At 40.1% G+C, this 19711-nt stretch overlaps 1 protein-coding gene across 1 annotated transcript; it reads left to right on the forward strand.

Moving 5' to 3' along the window:
• Positions 1 to 6: 6 nt before the first annotated feature.
• Positions 7 to 18702, forward strand: LOC133444844 (solute carrier organic anion transporter family member 1C1-like). Its single transcript, XM_061722745.1, has 14 exons — positions 7 to 99; positions 3091 to 3232; positions 3577 to 3709; positions 3847 to 3968; positions 4505 to 4651; positions 5074 to 5172; positions 8321 to 8569; positions 9250 to 9414; positions 10806 to 11001; positions 12018 to 12183; positions 12355 to 12539; positions 14940 to 15004; positions 15248 to 15365; positions 18381 to 18702. Exons 1-14 carry the CDS (start codon positions 7 to 9, stop codon positions 18604 to 18606), a joined length of 2106 nt encoding a protein of 701 aa, XP_061578729.1. The 3' UTR covers positions 18607 to 18702.
• Positions 18703 to 19711: the final 1009 nt, after the last annotated feature.

The raw sequence follows: 19711 nt of genomic DNA on the forward strand, positions 1-19711 counted from the left end.
GTGGCCATGAAGAAAAAGGACAAAACATTCACAGGCAGCTGGAGCCGTGATGACAATCCTGCTTCTTCTGCAGTGAAGAAACGCCTCCCCAGTCTGAAGGTACTCCTCACCCTCCACCTGCTAAAAAGGTTTTTGACCTTTAATAACACTGGATAGCTGTTTGCAACATAAAATACACTCTGAAGCACAGTGGGAGACGTATGTGTTGAGAATACACTCCTGTGTGAGCTTTTCATACATGTGTATGGTCTTCAGTTTATGTAGATTTAGACTCTCTGTGTTTAATGACCCTCTGAAAGTTTGATTTGAGGCTGTGGCATTTGATAAGTGGGCCAAGTTGCTGGCCGTGTAAACTCTCAGGGATAGCAGCCTTCAGTTGTCTTTTATATTTTTATTTTTCAGTTCCTTGGCTACGTCTGTGCTTCATTAATTTGGCTCCGTAGAGGTGTAAAAAGTGTTTACACCTCTATTAGATTAAGACGTGTTTTGAACAAGAGTTACAAAGCTGCTTAGTGAAATAATTGGCAAGAATTCCAGACGCCCTGCATTTTTTGTCTGCATGTTTTCCTCCTGCATGTTGTAATCTCACAATGAACCCCTTCAGTGTGGGTCTTTTGTTTCAATAGTCACTTGTTTTTTGTTTTTAAAAAAGCTGGTTTGTCTGCTAGTGGAGCAATCTGTTAAACCCAGACTTCCATTATTATCCATGTATGTCTTCTATTTTATATCCTAATGTTATAAATATCTCATCTACTTGTATTTAAGATTATTGTTTAAAGTTTTTTTCAGCTTCCAGCATCCACAACTATTCTAGAGACAGGGCCACGATTCAAGATTTTAAGCATCAAGCATTTACATCTGCTGGGCTCTCACTTGGCCGCTCACCCAAAAGGGGAATTTCCTTTTTCTGAGGCAATTCTGTGGTGGATTTACTTAAACGATCTCAGTCTTTTTCCTGCTGCATTGCTAAATTTCTACTAAAGCCATCCTGACATTTTCTGTAGAATATTTAATAAACTTTAGATTTTATTCTCTTTTTGATGATGGCAACTGCTCCAGGCTCTAAGTCAGTAGAGGAATCCCCAAATCATGATGCAACTTCCTCCATATTTCATTTTTTGGTTGCAGGGATGCAGTTTTGATATTTGGCATTCTGACATGGAAACCCAGCTTGTTTAATGACTTGTGTAGGGAAGACTCATACACATGTTTGCAAGTTCTAGTCTCCTTTTTTTTTTCCGGCTGTTTCCTTTCAGGGGGAACCACATCGGAACATCATCCTTCATCTAAGCCTACCCTCCTCTCACAACAACTCATTTCATGTCTGTTTTCACTACATCCGTTAAGTCTCCTCCTTGGTCTTCCTCCAGGCCTCTTTCCTGGCAGTGCTAACTAGGGATGGGAATTGATAAGAGTTTTACGATTCCGATTATATTTTCGATGCTGCTTAACGATTCGGTTCTTAAATGATTCCCTTATCGATTCTCATTTGGAAAAAAAAGGACAACAATGAAGCAAATGGCGCTAATACAGTATGATAGGCAGTGTTTGTTAGTTAATTAATTACCTGCAGTATTATTAGCCAAGGACATGCTAATGTTGCTGCTGCTGCTGGGTTGAGAATTACTGGCATTAGTCCGGAGCGGATCAAAAACGTATATTGATCATTATTTCATGCTGTGTGCGCAAATGTTTGTGTGTTGGTTGTATTTCCTCCCTTTGATGAAATATTCACTTGACAAGTATTGCAAGTTGCCCCGTTGTCGTCTTTTTTACTGAAATGTAACCAGACTTTCGAGTGTTTGGGTCGTCGTGTTTACTATTGACTGCTGGCTTGCATGTACGCAACGTGCGTGATGGAGTCGTTCGTGCTCACTGGAATCGAAAAGGGAAGCATTTTGCATTTTGCAAATGCTTGCTTGAGTGCTCTTGTTGTAAGTCAGAGGTTAAATGCAATGCAGTGTGTGTGTGTGTGTGTGTGTGTGAACACATACAAACACATACTATACAGTTCTTTTACGCCATTTAGCATTATGTGTCATATTATGAATTTTGATACAGTAGTGAATAACTATTCACTCTATGATTGTAGAGCTGAGACGTATGTGTGAGGTAACAGATTTCTTAATAAGAAAATAAATATTCTCCCTGTTTGTGTCGTAATCTGAGCTCCTATAATTTGTATTATAGCATATTGTGCAGTATTGCATGAACAAAAATCCAGATCACCTGCACTGAATATTTTATGATTTTTGGGGACAAACCTTTTTGCAAGTAGGGGGATAAGCAATAGCCAATATTTCAGTTTTTCTTTTTATTTCAAACTAATGATATTGATTGTTTTTAATGATATCCAAATTCAGTTCTAGTCTCCAGTAGTTGTTTACTAGTGATGTTTATTATAAAAGAGTTGAGCAACTTATCTATGGAGATAATTTTGTGTTAACACATGTATCTCTTCCATGCTTTGGCTATTTTTATCCCTAAGAGTGTGGCGTTAGCTACCTCTTACCTGCTTCCAGTGCTGGCGTCAGCCCGAAGTGTAGAAGATGTGACCGTAAGGTTTTACTAATCCTCCCTTTGTTGCTGATTGTCAGTGTGCACAGGTGGTTGAGCAGAAGCAGGAGGGAGCCGGATACATTCTGGCCGCTGACGATGCCAGCTTCCTCGTCACACAGACGCAACTGCTTTAATCCATGTCTTACTGACTCATATTTAACACACACAAGGAATTTGTTGTGGTAATGGGTGCAATACAAAAGAACACATAACTGAGACTATTATTAAAAGAGAAAAGAGAAAATGTACATTAAAAGAGAAAAGAGAAAATGTATAACATTTCTTCTTTACTTTTGCTTGTTTGACCAGTTTGTTCAGATATTCACTGAGACTTTTTCTGGGGTTTTTTTCCGCATTGCTGCTCGTAACGCTATAAAAATGAAGACAAATTGAAATAGTTACCACTATTATCATAGAAAATGATTACAGTGGTTGGTGTATCCATTCAAAGTGGCACTGGATTCCCAAAACAATCCAGAGCCACCTTATTTGACACGACGATGTGCTGTTTTCTCTTTTGTGTCCCTGTAGTTGTTCCTCGCAGCCTTGTCCTTTGCTTACTTCGCCAAGGCTTTATCTGGCAGCTACATGAAGAGCACAATTACACAACTGGAGAGGCGCTTTGACATTCCCAGCTATCTGATCGGCATTATAGATGGAAGCTTTGAAATAGGTGAGTTTTTCATTCTTTCTATGTATGTGACACCCAAATTAAAGACTTGTTACTGTGAATACTACATTTTTATTAAATAAAAGATCCCATCATTTACAAAAGGCTAAACGTTAGGGATTATATCTAAGGCTTCCTTACTGGGCTGCGACAGATTTGTCCTTCACAGTTTACAAAAACCCAACATAAAAGGACTTTCATGAATAAAACTGTGTACAAACTATTATTGCAAAATACCATAACAGTTATGGCATAACTGAAATAATAGAGACTTTAGTGCACAGGGACTTCTTAGGTTTAACACATTTGACTCTTCTCCATCCCTTCTGATCCTCTGAACACTGCAGGGAATTTGCTGGTAATTGCTTTTGTGAGTTATTTTGGTGCCAAGCTCCATCGGCCAAAGATCATAGCAGTGGGCTGTGTCGTGATGTCATTAGGGACCTTCTTGATGGCCATGCCCCATTTCTTCATTGGCCGGTAAGTAAAATGTCTAATTTTCTTGAATTCACATGAAGTGTACCCTCTGATATGTTGCCTCACTTTGGGATTATCTAACAGCAGCTGATGCTTTCTCCCTTCCCTTGTTTAACAGTCACATTGGTTTTTGTATGCAGCTATAAGATTGAAACAACAGTTAGATCTTCAGTGAATTCAACCAATAATCTCCATCCATGTCCTGCAAGCTCATCTGAGACCTCCAGGGAAGGTGGCAGAGCGTCTTTACTGTCCTCTAGAGGTAGGACCAGAAGTGGTATATTTGAATTCATGTACAGTATTTGTAAATATGGTCAAAATGGTTCAGCTTTTTTCTACATTATTTGTTCCATCATAATGCCAGCAGATGTGCTTTTAAATCCTAGGATACTGTTATACTTATAGATAGCCAATATATTAAGGATGTATTCAAAATGGAAATTTGGCTTTCTGGTCCAAACTTCTATTGCTGGTTCACTTTACGTTGCATGGCCAGCCATACCAATTATTTAGCTTTTGGTACAAAGAATTAGTCTGGTTGTACAGCACTTTTTCAGTTGCAACACTAGATGCATAAAAACATTTAAGATAAAAAGGATCGTGCATGAATTCAAATTTCTTTTAACATCATTTAGCTGAAGTTGTTATCGCCTCATGATGGCAGAATTAAAAAGAACAGAGTAGAATAAATGATTTTGCAACATTTTGCAACGAGGCAAGATATGTCTTACAAACATTTCTCTGTGTTTTCTTTGGATTTTATGGAGATAACCCCTAAATGTTCTTTTCACACTGCAGGGTGTGAGCAGGAGTCCACTGTTTCATTGTGGATCTACGTGTTACTGGGAAATGTCCTGCGTGGGATTGGAGAGACACCCGTTCAGCCTTTGGGAATCTCCTATATTGATGATCACGCACTGTCTGAAAACGCTGCTCTCTACATCAGTAAATCTCCTGGCTGAAAGTCACTGGCTTTTCTCTGTAGGGAAAAAGACCAAGCTCCCTTGTGGTCTCATATCAGAATGGAAAAGGATTTACTGTAGATCTAGACAACCAGAAATTAATTTACTCATTGCTGTTACTCATATTTACTCACCTAATTTACGGAGTTAACCTACAGGATGTGTATTTTGTTTTGACATAACACCCTCTCCCTAACATGCACAATCAGAATCTTAATGATGGTCCTGGCATGGATTCATACAAAACCACCTGACTACACATTACATATTTCATTCATTAATAAAAGAAAGAAAGAAAGAAAGTCATGTAGTGTAACAAATCAATTGTGAAATCCAAGAGAGATTTCAAGGTGTTGGGTGTTGAATTTGCTAAATAAGATGTCCTTTCTTTGTTGTGCATCACAGGCTGTGTCCAATCCATAGCCATTATCGGTCCCGTGTTCGGGTACTTGCTGGGGTCGCTGTGTGCAAAGATCTATGTTGATATTGGCTACGTGGAAATGGGTGAGTAAGTTTCCATACGGCCGATGAATCACAGTATCAAAAACAGTGATTAGCATACTTTAGTTTTGGACTGTCATGTCTAAATTTCACAAATAGCTGTGTGACAGCAGAGCTAAAACTCTCAAAGACAAAATATGAGTCTGCACAAGCTGTACCTACAAGGAAGGTCATAGAATGGCTAAGCCTAATATTTCACATACAGATGTTCAGGTGGTTGGACAGTTCTGGAAGTGGAAAGAGGGACAGGCATGGGGAGACTGATGGACATAGAAGGAGGGAGACAGACATGTATAATATACATTGTATATGGAGTTGGAAACACAGTCACATGTATGTGGATGTACATAGATCACAGGTGTCAAACTGAATCCCAGAAGGGCCAGTGTCCTGCATGTTTTAGATGTTTCACTGCTTTAACACACCTGATTCTAATTAATCATCGTCACCAGCTTGTCATCAAAGTCTGGATAGTTCTGTTTAGGGCTGGGCGATATATATCGAGATTTTAATATATATCGATATATTTTCAAACGCGATATGGTACGAGACAATATCGTTTATATAGCTTTTTTTATTTTTTTTATTTTTTTTTTAATGATTTTGATATAGCTTATTTTGTGACAAATTGACTTGAATGTTTTATTTGAGATTTGCACAAATGTTTTGTTATTTGCACAACTGTCAACCTCAGTGGAAAAGTCTGCCTGTTACATTGTATTAATTGCACAGTGTATTTTAATTTAATTGTTATGCAGGAAAGGGATATTTGTTTTATTTTATTCAAGAAGCATTTTTATTCTATATATGCAGGCAGTTTATTTTTATTTCATTTGTTTTATACATTTTGATATTGTGCAGACCTCTGTTAATAAAGGTACATGTGTGACATTTGGCACGAGGCATTGTATTAAAAATGACAGTTTTTTTAAGGGTTTGCCTCAGAAAAAAATGAAGCTAACAGAGATGCTATGCTATAATGCTTTGGGGGAAACCCCAATTATGTCACAAAAAAAATATCGATATATATTGAGTATCGCCATGCAGCTAGAAAATATCGAGATATGACTTTTGGTCCATATCGCCCAGCCCTAGTTCTGTTGATGACCCAGTCACTTGTATCATGGTGCAATGAAGCAGGGAAACATCTAAAACCTGCAGGGACACCGGTCCTCGAGGACTGGAGTCCGACACCCCTGATGTAGATGGACAAAAAGTTGTATTTGGAGAGGGAGCGGTGGACATGTCTTCTCTGTCACTGCTGGTTCTCACTTGATACCAGAATGTATATGATTTGAATCAAGTGTTTGGTTTATGTGTGCCTGTGTTTGAGTTTCTCAGTGTTTATCAATTAAAAGGTTATTTTTAGAATCAGTGATTGGCAGCAGCCAATAAATAATAAAGTTTTTTGTTTGTCAAAGTTGCTGTACTGTTGATAAACTTTGTTGCTAGAATTTGAAGCTTCATACCTTAAAAACTGGGGTTACTTAGTGTGGTCCACATGAAAACCGTCATTGACTTCAATTTATTTATGTGTGAACTCAGAAAGGCTGGGGAAACTAGGCCAAATGTACTCCCGAGTTTCAAAGCCTCATATCTCAAATTCTGTACGAGTTTGGAAGTCACATTTCCTTAAAGGAGACAGATTTTTCTTCTTTTTGATGTACAAATTATGAGGATTGAATAAAAGCTGATGGGAGAGACGTTTGTTTAAGAAGTTTCTGGCATTGTGTAAAAAAAGCAGAAGGGCAGATGAAAAGGTCAGAGACCATAAGCCTCATTAAAATAAGGCTTCTATATGTTCTAGTTCAAAGTTTTGTGTCTCATTTAAAGTTTGAATGATGTCTCTAGAATAAAGTATAGCTGAGCTATAAGGCTTCAAAGAGGACTGGGTTTTTGCTGCTTTCAGCCAAATCCTTTCCATTTCAAATGGTATTCAAATAAGATAAGATAAGGTGAGATATTATAAGATGTACTTTATTGATTCCGGGATAACTAGTCGCTGGCTGGCCCGAGTGCAGTGGGTCTGCTTGGTTGGTAGCCCATGGTGGCGCTGTTGTTATGGATGGTGCACCCATCACTGTCTCTTTTTTCCCTTATTGAATGTAGTGTGTGTGTGTGTGTGTGTGTGTGTGTGTGTGTGTGTGTGTGTGTGTGTGTGTGTGTGTGTGTGTGTGTGTGTGTGTGTGTGTGTGTGTGTGTGTGTGTGTGTGTGTGTGTGTGTGTGTGTGTGTGTGTGTGTGTGTGTGTGTGTGTGTGTGTGATCTATACAAAAATACACATTCATTCAGAAAAGAAAATAACATTTTTTTGTTTTGTTTTTTCTCTCCTTTCTTCCTTCTCTCTTTTCCTTCTTCTTCCCTTTTTTCCCCTTTCCCCTTTTCTCATTCCCCTTTCTTTTTGTTTTTATTGAATGTAGTGTGTCTGTGTGTGTTAATTCATTTTTTTGGTTCTCAAAAACAAAAGAAGGTGATTGGTCATCACTGTCTTGACTTTTCTTTCCTGCTCTTTCATGTCCCAGTCTTTCCTGGTGTTTTATGTCCCACCGTCTGTGATCTTAGTCCTCTTTGGCAGGATTGTTTTTCTTTTTCTTTTGTTTCAAGGGATCAATAAAATATGGTAGACTGTCAAGCGGGCTGGAGAAGGAAGACTAAGAAAGTATAACGTGTCAGAGTCCTACGTTTCTTAATTTAAATTTCATGAACCATTTAATGAATTGCCACCAGAAGTGAAAGCACACTCTTCCTGATTTGTGCAGAGCATCTTCATGCATTAAATATTGGGCTTTTCTCAAGACATGGAAGAATAAAATTAGTAATGCAAAGTAATGTTTTGCATTGGCACTCCCTAATGAGTGCAAGAATACTAAGAATACAACCAGAAACCTAAAAAGGAACAACACAACCTCGACAAAGGTACAAATAAGAAAAACAACCAAAAGCAGCAATAGTGATGCTGATAAAGTGTAATCTGGCTATGAATTAAACGCTATGAGGCTGCGGAGAAACCGTTTTCTATAAATTATATGGCAGCAAAGAGGAAGATCAAAGAGGGAATGTGTGGATGTGATGACAGAGGACAGCTAGTTGGTGTGAGAGTGGAAGAGGCAGAGGATCGTCCTACTGTTAACTGTTTTTGTGTGTCTTTACAGAGACGATCAGCATCACCCCTGGCGATGCCCGCTGGGTGGGGGCGTGGTGGCTCGGCTACCTCATTGCTGGAGCCATCAGTCTCATGTCAGCCGTTCCTTTCTGGTTCCTGCCAAAATCACTGCCGGTGCCTGTTGATACACATGACAGGAGCTGTACTCCAGACCAAACCAGGTTTATCAAAGATTCTCCAACCATGGACCACAAGGTGCGGCAGGAAGAGCCAGCTAATCTACATCAGATGGCCAGTGGTATGATTATGGTCGTCCATAAGTATTGTGCTTAGGAATGTAATACACAAGGTAACCCCTTGGGAGCTGCTTCAATCAGACAGTCAAGAAACGAATGTCATGCTTGCTTTCACCCCTCTGCATGTTGTTTATTCTAATTACAAAAAAAATTTCTGAAATGTATTTTAAGGAGTGTAGTTTTGGTTCTCAACTCGAATTGTTTTGGTTCCTAATGAACCAAAAAAAGCTATTTTCAGTTTGAGAAAAATATGGGTTTTCAGCAAACAGTCATCCACGTCCAACACTTTCCTATTTTTGGCATAAATATCCCAGTACAGATCCGGTTCTTTGGAAGCACAGGCCATGAACCCCCTACCTGCATCTGTTCACTGTAGTTTCTGCTAAATCGGAAGTTCACAAAAGTTCACAGTATTTACCGTCTAATAATAGACCGATGGTTGATTCGACCGTGAAATATTCCTTTGATTTTTTACAGAGTTTACAGAGTGTTATTAACAGAACCAGGAGATGGATACAGAAATAAACATGAGGAAACATGAATACTGTAAATCAAGTTACATTCAATACATGTAAAAAAAAAAAAACAATCCTTACTTCTGTGCCCTCTAATAATGTTGTGAAAAACTGAAATGCATAAATGTGCTTATAAACGTGACATTAATTTAAACTTCCTTCTGCAGAATTTGTGCCTACGCTGAAGAGTCTCCTTGGAAATCCAGTGTACATCATCTACCTTTGTGTGACGATCATCCAGTTCAACTCTCTCATCGGTATGGTCACCTACAAACCCAAATACATCGAGCAGCACTATGGCCAGTCGGCATCCATGGCTAATTTCCTAATGGGTAAGTGGACCGAGTGACGCTTTTAGCCTGTTTGGTCTATTTCAGATGCCATTTATATTTGTAAATAAGATACATGAGGAGATAAAAGCTTGTTTAAAGCCCATGCTGATACGTTGAAAGTCTGACGTGAGCTGGATGGTCATCAGGCGTTTCGTGAGCCAATTTTTCTCCGAGTCCTACTTTCCTCATAACTCAGAGCTGCAGCTTCAGGCCGGTTTATCACAGTGCTTTGACATTCTGAAATGATAAACATTAAAAATTGAATCCCACAGATTAACAAGGTTAATAAAACAACCAACCTGATGCAGTTGGAAACAGTGTGGCAATAAAACCTCTTCATGCAGTTAGTGACATAGGAAATGAGGTGCTGAGAAGCCAAAAAAAAACACATATTCATTCATACCGGGTCATCTTCATCTTTTGCATCATGACATCAGTTCTTTTGAAATGAAAATGAATGTGAATACTTTGATATGAATGAGTGTTCTGACTGTGATCTTTTATTTAAATTCATATTGCCATTTGTGTTTGTTTTCTCTATCACTTTAAAGGTATTGTGACATCATTTTTAACATGCTTTTAACACTATTAAAAGTCTTGGCCAACATCCCTCAAATGTGTCTAAAAGAGTGTAACAAGAAAAACTTCACTCTAGTACTCCATTCCTGGCTTTTTATTACAGTGTTTTTTTGCGCCGTGAAAAATGCTTCCTTTCCCCCCTTTCCTGTCAATCATTGCTCCGCTCCTCCTCCCAACCTCCTCCTCCTCCAGCCATACGCTCACAGCGGCGTCGGAGAGCGACAGGCGAAGCATGCACGGAAAAGCAGGAGGGCGAACCACAGCAAACAATCATAAAAATAAAGGCATGCAAGCAGCACTGTCCCCTTATCTTAAGTCCAGTCAGTGGCCGCGGGTCTTCTTAGCAGTTTTCCTCCGGTGATTAGAACAAAAGAGGCTCTAAACAGCTCCTTGTTAAGCCTCATTTATGGTTCCGCGTTAAATCGACGCAGAGCATACGCCGTAGGGTTCAGCGTATGGTGCGCGTCGCCGCGTAACCCTACGCCGCAGTCTCTGCGTCGGTGTAACGCGGAACCATAAATCAGCCTTTATGGTGCACTGGAGAGGAGAGGAGAGGAGACAGGGAGCTGGGTGGAGGGGGCGGTGATTTAGCGGATCGTTACGTAACGATCCGCCACCAAACCACATGCGCCGTTTTTGCATAGTTATGCGGAAAATCCCAGAAAGCACACAATACACTGAATGTTAAAAGTTTGTTGTTTTTTGGGTGTAATTGATGTCAAGACACCCAACAAAACACAAAAAATCAAGAAAAATGTGTTTTTCATGTCACAATCCCTTTAAGAATGAGTTGTATTTTGTGGTTTGGCTAGGCATGGTTAACATCCCCGCTGTGGCCCTTGGGATGTTCTCTGGAGGTGTTATCATGAAGAGGTACAAGTTGAACATCATGGGAGCAGCTAAATTTGCCTTTGGGACTTCGCTGCTCGGCTACTTCCTGTCTCTCCTCTTCTTAGCCTTGGGCTGTGAGAACTCCAAGGTGGCGGGGATCACAGTGTCCTATACTGGGTCTGTAACACATCTGTACAGCTCATTCATGTTGGTAATATACTGTACATGAAAATAACTTTTTGTTGTATTTCTTGAAATTGTCACTGTGCCTTGATAGTAACATGTGGGACAAAAAATACATGGGTTCCTCCTGAGTGAAAACAACCAGTAAGATCAAAGAGTCTCTGTTACTTGGTGGATTTCCATCAGTTTTTCACATAACAAAAGCGTAATGCTGAATTTCCGTTAAAGGTATCGCTGTGGGCCTTTGGGGGTTTCCACCGGATGCTGTATTTTTCTGTATATCTCTCATAGTTCCTTCTCCTTATCACCATAATCTCTGTATCTCCTCCTGCGAGACGTCCCTTCAAAACATCGAAAAAGGTCTTGACTTTGAAGATGATGGAAAAAAAATGTTTCGTTTTGGACAAATTATTGAGATTGCGACTACGAATGTTGCCGTAATAGTCAACAGAAGACAAAAAACAAAGCCCTTACGTGATGCAGTAATGCAAAATGATTAAGTCGTGTTCCAGCACAGCTACATTTTATTAATGAGCCCAAAACAGCTGGAATCTACATTTTGATGACTTTAGATTGTGTTTCCATTACACTTTGGCGATAAATTAAATAAACGACAAGGCTGAGATATCCCCATTTGAAAGTGTAAAAAGGTTTTTGCGATATTGAATAGTTTGTTTTTTTTTAAATAAAATATAATTTATTATTGTATTTATTTTTCAAGTGGCAATGGAAACATGACTACTGCCTTTGACGGTTGTTTCCACAGTTGCCATGGTTTCTAGTGAGCGCATACGCGCTTAGAGGGACTATGGGTGTAGAGGCGAAGCACAGCAGACGGAGTAGGGAAGGAATTGAAAACTGTAATCATTTAAATTTTAAACTTTAATCCACTTTTTGTTGAAGGCTTTGCTTTAATGTAAATGTAATGTAAGTTTTCTCATTAAAAACAACCACTAAGCTTCTCTTTGTGACGTCCTGTCTCTGTTTGTGTTCTTCTCTGTCTCGTGCAGAGTGGAAGGTTTGTCCGATCGGGACTGGTCTGTCTTCGCTGACTGTAATTCGGGCTGCTTGTGCTCGAGCAAAGAGTGGGATCCAGTGTGTGGAGGCAATGGGATCACCTACGTGTCCCCTTGTTTAGCTGGATGCATCTCGTCCTCTGGCTCTGGAAAGAGCACGGTCAGACCTTTACCTCTGTTTCACTGAGCAAATAAAACATACATTTTAAAGGAAGGATTCATATCATGCAATAGCTTGCTGCCTCAGAATAACGTGACCTTTAAAGGGCAAGCTTCTCCTGCTACGCCGCAAAATCACCATCACTGATTAATCTGCTTTCCTTTCCATCAGGTGTTTGACAATTGCAAGTGTGTTAGTTTGACTGAAAGCCCACCGGGGAACCTGACGGCCACTTTAGGCAAGTGTCCACGCAGAGACAGCTGTGACAAAGTCTTTCCTTACTTCCTGGCTCTGTCTGTCCTCACTTCCTTCATCATCTCTCTTGGAGGGACGCCTGGCTTTATGCTGCTTGTCAGGTACATCAACAATTCCCCATATGGACATAACGACAAATGCTTTAGTAAAAAAATGACAAAAAAAAGACTAAGAGTCAGAAGGAGAGACTTCCTGAGGAAGAGCAGATGTGGGTCGTGTTTACTGATTGGTGGAATTCCTGGAGGCTTGTTGATGGGCAGTACTAACAGCTGCTGGATGTGCACAACTCTGGTCGCTGGTCAAACAGACATATTTAACATATCAACTCTTTCTCAATGCTCTGTTTTCAACATTTCCTGTTAATGACCTCAAATCTTTCCATACATCTTCAAACTGGAATCAGATTCAAAATATATAAGCAGACAGTATGTCAAACTGTTCCATTACACCTGGACATCTCTGTCAAGGAACGTCTTTGCTCATCGCCTGCTATATTCTGAATTAAAACAATTATGTTCTTTCTCCTTTCCTTGTATAACCATGAGAATGGAGTAAAATGCCAACTAAGACGGAAGCATATGCAGCCAAGACACCGAAATGCCGAGCGATGCTGTCATTAAAGGGGACCTATTATGAAAAACACGTTTTTTCTTGTTTTAACATATATACAGTGGTCTCCCCTCACCCTGCCAGCACTGGGGAGACAAAATACCATGAAATTCTGCAAGGTCTCTGACCCCCGCCGGACAGAGTCCCCCAGTGTCACATGGTTTTTTTTGAGCCGATTAGAATCTGCTCCCGGGAGTCCCTGCTACCAGTCCAGGCCGGTTCCCGCGGTCCCGGCCGGTCGGAACCGGTCAGATTCCCTGGTTAAAGCTGCGGTGATGCGCGCTGCTCCAGCAGCGCTGCTCCCGGGCGCCCGGCGTGGCTCCAGGGCCAGCGTTCAGCATCCGCCGGGTAGATCCGGCTTAAATAGTGCATAAATGTTATTTATATACAACTCATATTTTATTTTTTTAACAATAAAGTTTCCATTTGTGAGAATTCAGTGTTGATTTATTTACAGACTCGGGCTGCTCTGGCGGAGCAGGTTTATGCTCCTCCCCTGCTACACGTCATTCAGGGAGCCAATCAGCACAGAGCCTCATTATCATACCCCCCCTTCCCTAAAAATGAGGTGCAGAAAAAGAGGTTGGAAGCGGTAAAACTAGTGACAGGGCCCACAGGCTGGATTTATGATTTATGTAGAAAAAACAAGCTTTAGATTGTTTTTAAGACATTCAAGGCCTGTTTAAAATATACATTAAATGCCATAATAGGTCACCTTTAAACTACTTTTGACTCCGTATTTGCCAAAAGTCGAGGCTGTATTGGAACAATAATTAGATCGTTAGATTTTTAAGGGAGATGCATTAATGTGAATTGACTTTTTTCCTTCTTTTTTTTCTACAACTTTCTGCATATACATAGTGCGTTAGTGCCGAGGTTTGCAAAGGACACCCTTATTTTACATATGTAATTGAATGTTGCAGCAGATCTAAGTTTTGTTGTGGACGATGTGAGAGTGAGCGTGAATGTGTCCTTCATCAGCCTCCTGCCAGTCTGATCTAACAAACTTTAATGGGACCTTAGACAGTGAAGTACAGAAGGACAGACAAAGACAGAAGACCATGATGAATGATGGATTTATAATGCATTGGGGTGTGTGTGTGTGTGTGTGTCTGTGTGATGTGTGTAAATGAGTGTATGATGGGTTTGTGGTTATGGTGGTTGTAATTCCTGCAAGAGCTGAAACGGTCAGAAGCATAAAGCAATGATGTTGACCAGCAACACAATGTTTTTACATTTTATTTTATGCTAACATGAGACAGAGCATAGAAGCATGAGACTCAGCAACTGTTGTCACTGTTCATGACGTTGTACTCTGAAGTGTTGCGAAAAAACAAATACATTTGCTCTGTTGTTGTTGGGACAACCAAGTATATCCACTGAGCCACATTTGGCTAATTTTCCCTCACAACCAACACTTATATTTCAGCGGTATCTTGCAAATGACATTGAAGAAGTACTGGCAGATCTACCAGGATGGGAAATATATTCACCGCCTTCCTCTTTTAAAACGACCACTGCACTACTCTTACCCTTGTAGACATTCTTTGCGTATTTTGCCCTCTATGACATAGAAAGATGCTGTCAGGAAAAAAACCCTTCAAATGAAGCGTTCTCAGCACTCTGAAAATCAGGTATTTTGTGCACCCGAATATTACAACAGGATTACCTCATTTTTTGAGCATCCAATCACATCAAACATGATCAGCCAATAGTAACAATGTAAAGAAGTAAAAAACACAGAGGAAATATAATCTGGCAACTTAAAATGTTTTACTTGTGCACTTGAAAGCCAACTGACATTGTAATTTGTGTCCAGTTTGTTCTGTTTTCATTCCATGGCATTTCAGCAAAGTTGAAGGTTGTTTAACATGGCAGTCTTGTCTCCTCAGGTGCATTAATCCTGAGTTAAAATCTCTGGCTCTTGGAATCCACATGCTGGTGACTCGAACCCTGGGTGAGAACCCCCTGTGGTTTACACAACTTACAGAAAAGCTGACATTCAGCAGTAGAGAGTGCAGTTGTTGGAGGCAGTTTATGAGTATTAAGGCAAAGGTTTTTATTAAGATTTACCATCATATCTTAAATATTATGTCATTGTGTGGCAAATTTATTTCAAAAAATGTATGTATCATATTTTGGCAATTAATTAGTTTGCTCGTTGCATAAAGTAAGAGGCTTATTTCCTGTTGCACAACAGCAGGAATACCTGCCCCCATATACTTTGGAGCCATAATTGATACAACCTGCCTTAAATGGGGATACAAGACGTGTGGAGAAACAGGTGCTTGCAGAATATACGACACCTCGTCTTACAGGTAATCTGGACAGACCTGGGTTAGTTATGTTTTAAGCCATCATTTCAAAAGGCCATATTCCCACAGTTAGAGTTGATGCAGGGCCAAATATCGGATGCCTGAATTAAAAGATGGGCTCAGTTTTCCAGCTGCTTCTATCTTCCAGCTTTTTTTCAAATGTTTACCATGAAGGGAAGGCTTGTTTGATTTCATGAGTTGGTATAAAGCTTTTAGACGTGCTAAAATGTGCTGCTTGACTGTTTTTACTTGTATTTGAACTTGAAAAAACTTTCCCCAGGCTTTTTGTTCTTATCTAATCGATGACAAGGTTTCTGTTACCAATCATTGTCTTTACCTTGACATGAGATGGTACTCTGATTGATTAGATCAGGGGTCGGCAACCCGCGGCTCCAGAGCCGCCTGCGGCTCTTTAGCGCCGCCCTAGTGGCTCCTGGAGCTTTTTTAAAAATGTTTGACCTTTTTTTTCCTTTTTTTCTTCTATTCTCTTTTCCTTTTTTTCTTCTTTTTTCTTCTTTTCTTTTTTTTCTTCCTTTTTCCTTTCCTTTTTAATCTCAAAATTTTGACTTTTTTTCGACATTGAGACTTTTTCCTCGACATTTCGACTTTTTTCTCGAGATTGTACTTCAACGTTAATCTCGACATTTTGACTTTTTTCTCGAAATTTCAACTTTTGTCTCGACATTTTGAATTTTTTCTCAACATTTCAACTTTTTTCTCGAAGTGCATAATGAAAAAAACAATCTTCCCCCAGTTATTACTAATATAGATACATGCAGCATGTGTTGCCTTCATTCTAAGGCATTCTAAGACTTCATTTTTTGCGGCTCCAGACACATTTGTTTTTTGTGTTTTTGGTCCAATATGGCTCTTTCAACATTTTGGGTTGCCGACCCCTGGATTAGATAAACGGGTAAATGTTCTCTGAAATGTTTATTTAGTTTTTTATTTTGGCTGCTTTTATTATATTGGAGGAAACGGTGTACGCAACAAAAGGTGAGCTATTTTTGAGAACATTTCAAAGTTCAATTTAAATGCATTAAAGACAAAGTTTGGGTTTGTTTTTTTATAAACTTATACATTTGAAATGAAAACCAATGCACATGTTGACTGCCTGTATGCTCAGATTTAAAGGAGCTTGAGGCCGGATTGTGGCAAGATTTATGAAAAAAATCTGTGTACATTTTAAGTTTTCTAGTACGGTAATAATGTCAGATGAAGCGTTCCAAACCCAAAAGAATGAGCCCTCTAGTGTATCTCTCCTTTGCCTTGAACACGCTGTGTGCTGCAAAATGTGCTGCAATTCGGTCCCGAATTTCCCGCGCTGGGCTGCGGATGTGACGTCACATGACGCTGCATGCACGTTCTCCCCGTTCTCCCGTGCCAGCTTCACTGTTGGCTGCAGTACGGCCGTCGTGGTGAAGGGTGGCGCTAGAGAGTCTCATTTCTTAAATGGAGCCTCAAGATCCTTTAACCCAGTGATTCTTAACCATAGGGCCGCGGCCCACACTTGGGCCGCGAGCGCCATCTAGTGGGCCGCGAAAAAAAATCAGTTTTGTACGTGTGGGCCGCGGGGGCCGCGGGACTGCATAGCAACTCCCGACCAAATGAGGAGAAGAAGACCCTCAGCTAGCTCTAGGTGTAATAGTAAGAGAAATGGTGTGTATTTATAGAGAAAATCCTTCATTTTGCACAGAGTAGGTTTAGATCCGCCAGGATCAGGGATCGATTACTTGGGTCTGCGCCCAGAGCGAGCGAGCGCGGCGTGATCATTTATCCTGACTCGTCCGCGCAGCCGGGGAGGTCGGTGCCGCTCGGGCGGTGAGCTCCATCGTTACTGCTGAAGGATTGTACATGTAGATGTGTCTGCTGGACTGGACTGTTGTTCGGGCTCGCAAAAGCATCGGAAAGTGACTCTGCTGCAGCGGCCAGAGAGCTGCGGGTTCTGCCGTCTCAGCTGATCAGGCTCGGATGAAATCCGACACGCGCAGTCCTGACAACTTATTAATGTAAATAAAACTTAGTAAGTTACTTAGTAAGTAATTAGCTTGACTCTTACAGAGATGAGAAGCCTAACAGGTGGAAAGGGAAGTTCAACCCGGAATGGACAGATTCATCCTGTTCAGTCTTCCCACTGGGACAAAACCAGTGTCTCATACGTTCAGAGACCGTGGCGTTCAAAGTGCGAAAGTAAAACGCCACTGAAACAAAACGCAAAGTTTTTCATCAAACATATTCACTCAAGTCTGAACTGAAGTCACAGAAAATAAGCTGACCATCTTAAACATGTTTGGGTCCACATTTCAGCTGTGAAGCAGCTTTCTCCACAATGAACATAATTAAAACTAAATATCGTTCCAGGTTCATCAATGAGCACCTTCTCATGTGCATGAGAACCTGACACCATCCAGCCCAGATTTAAAGTCCTGGCAGGAGAAATTAGAGCTCAGTTCTCTCACTGAACGACAGAAAGTGAGGGCATAAGATTAAGGGGAAGAAAGAAAAACTGCAAAACTTTTAAATTGTTAAGATGTGTTTATATTAATTTATTATAAAAATGTGTTGAGACAATTAACAAAGAAAAGGGGAAATTCAAACAGCTGGTAAAGAAATAAAATAAGATAGCATTTGAAAAATAAAATAAAATCTTATTTATTTATTTTATTTTTAAGAGAAAAAAATGTGTAATTGAAGTTACACATGTTAATGGGCAAATATGTACTTTTTTAATATAACAGTCAGATGCAGATGTTGATACAACTATGAAGCTACTTGAATATATATATATATATATATATATATATATATATATATATATATATATATATATATTTATTATGATGTTCTGGACCTTCGCTGCTATACAGTGTTAATATTTAACGGGCCTCGGGCCACTCTGTACTGAAAAAATTGGGCCCCAAGGTCAGAAAGGTTAAGAACCCCTGCTTTAACCCAAAGACTACAGATGAATAAGTCCTTTATTGCCATATTCTCCTTTTTTTTCTTTTTTTTTAACAGGATAGTGTACCTGGGCCTCACTCTGGGCTTGAGGACAGTCTCTTTCTTCCTTTGCATTTGGGGTTTTGCGCTGCTCAAGAGGCACGTTAAAAGTGTGGAGAAGCGGACTCTGAGCGGCGGGAACGCTGAGCTGGAGTCGCTGAGGAAAGAGGAGCACACCTCCATACACTGTGAACAGTTTCTACTGGCCTTGGACTGTGACCCGGACAAAGAGACTCGCTTGTGAGCTCCGGCCCGTCCCCTGCTGCCGAGGCCCAGCTCACGCCTCACGTGCACTGAGGTGAGCACACTGTGGACAGTTTTCATAGCACACAGATGTATATCAGGACTATCTATCGGAAACAGACCATTTTATAAATGTCTCCTTTTTTTCTACAAATGGAAGACTTTTGGAAAACAAATAAACAGAGTACGTTACTGTGTTTTATCCTCTGTTCATTTGTTTTTATGAGTAAATTTAAATTGGATCAAAAATGTATTCAGTATCCAGAGAAAGAGTGAAACGCTGCCATGTCAGCGTCGTTGGATTCTCTTTCATCCATGCTTGTACTCAAGATTCCCACGTCATAGTATTTGGGCTGAAAGGACTACTGTTTCAACTGCTTTTATAAATTTGCTTACCTTTGATGATCAAGCTTGTTACGTAAACCTACTGTACCTCATCTACCTGGTTGTGTCTGCATGATGTTCTCCACACAGCTAGTAAGTAAGTGATTTTAAATGCCACAAAACAGATGATCTCGGGTTGCCTTTTTATTTATTTTTTTTAAATGTTAACTTTTACAGCTTAACTATCAGCAATCATGGTCTCTGTGCAATTTAGCTTTGCCTGCCGAAAATCAGTTCACAAAATTCTTTATAAGAACATCTGCCACACCAGAAGAGAATATCTGGTGTCAGCCTTGGAAAAAGGTCAGATTAGCTGTAACCCTCCTTTAACATAATGAAATGTGTTCAATTTCTCAAAACAAAGCACTCCTTTTAAACTTTTATGTTCAGCACCCTTCTTTGCAGGTGGTTTAAGGGGGTGGAGTCAGCATTAAGCTCCGCCTCCCTCTTGCTCTAGGTGTAGTTTGTGAAACCAGTAATATAATGATGTGTTGCACCTTTTAGATGTAGAGCAAATCAAATATGTGGGTGTAGGTGCAGATAAACGTGGGGAGGGTGGATAATATCTACCCTCATCTTGGTCTGTGATGTCACAAAACCCTCCCCCCAATCTTTTCAGATTTGGGTTGCTCAAAAAGAGCAACGTGGTTGTTTTTTTTTAGGGTTTCTTTAGTTGGTACTCACTTCAGATGCACATATTTATGCAATCAAGCACTGATTAG

The sequence above is a fragment of the Cololabis saira genome, chromosome 5, assembly GCF_033807715.1.
Source record: "Cololabis saira isolate AMF1-May2022 chromosome 5, fColSai1.1, whole genome shotgun sequence".
Lineage (NCBI taxonomy): Eukaryota > Metazoa > Chordata > Actinopteri > Beloniformes > Belonidae > Cololabis > Cololabis saira.

Excerpts from the sequence above, each read along its gene's own strand:
- LOC133444844 (XM_061722745.1), top strand. The coding sequence starts at position 7 with ATGAAGAAAAAGGACAAAACATTCACAGGCAGCTGGAGCCGTGATGAC. Across the intron at positions 4,652-5,073 it reads AAACGCTGCTCTCTACATCA|GCTGTGTCCAATCCATAGCC; the intron begins GTAAATCTCCTG and ends TGTGCATCACAG. Across the intron at positions 9,415-10,805 it reads CATGGCTAATTTCCTAATGG|GCATGGTTAACATCCCCGCT; the intron begins GTAAGTGGACCG and ends TGGTTTGGCTAG.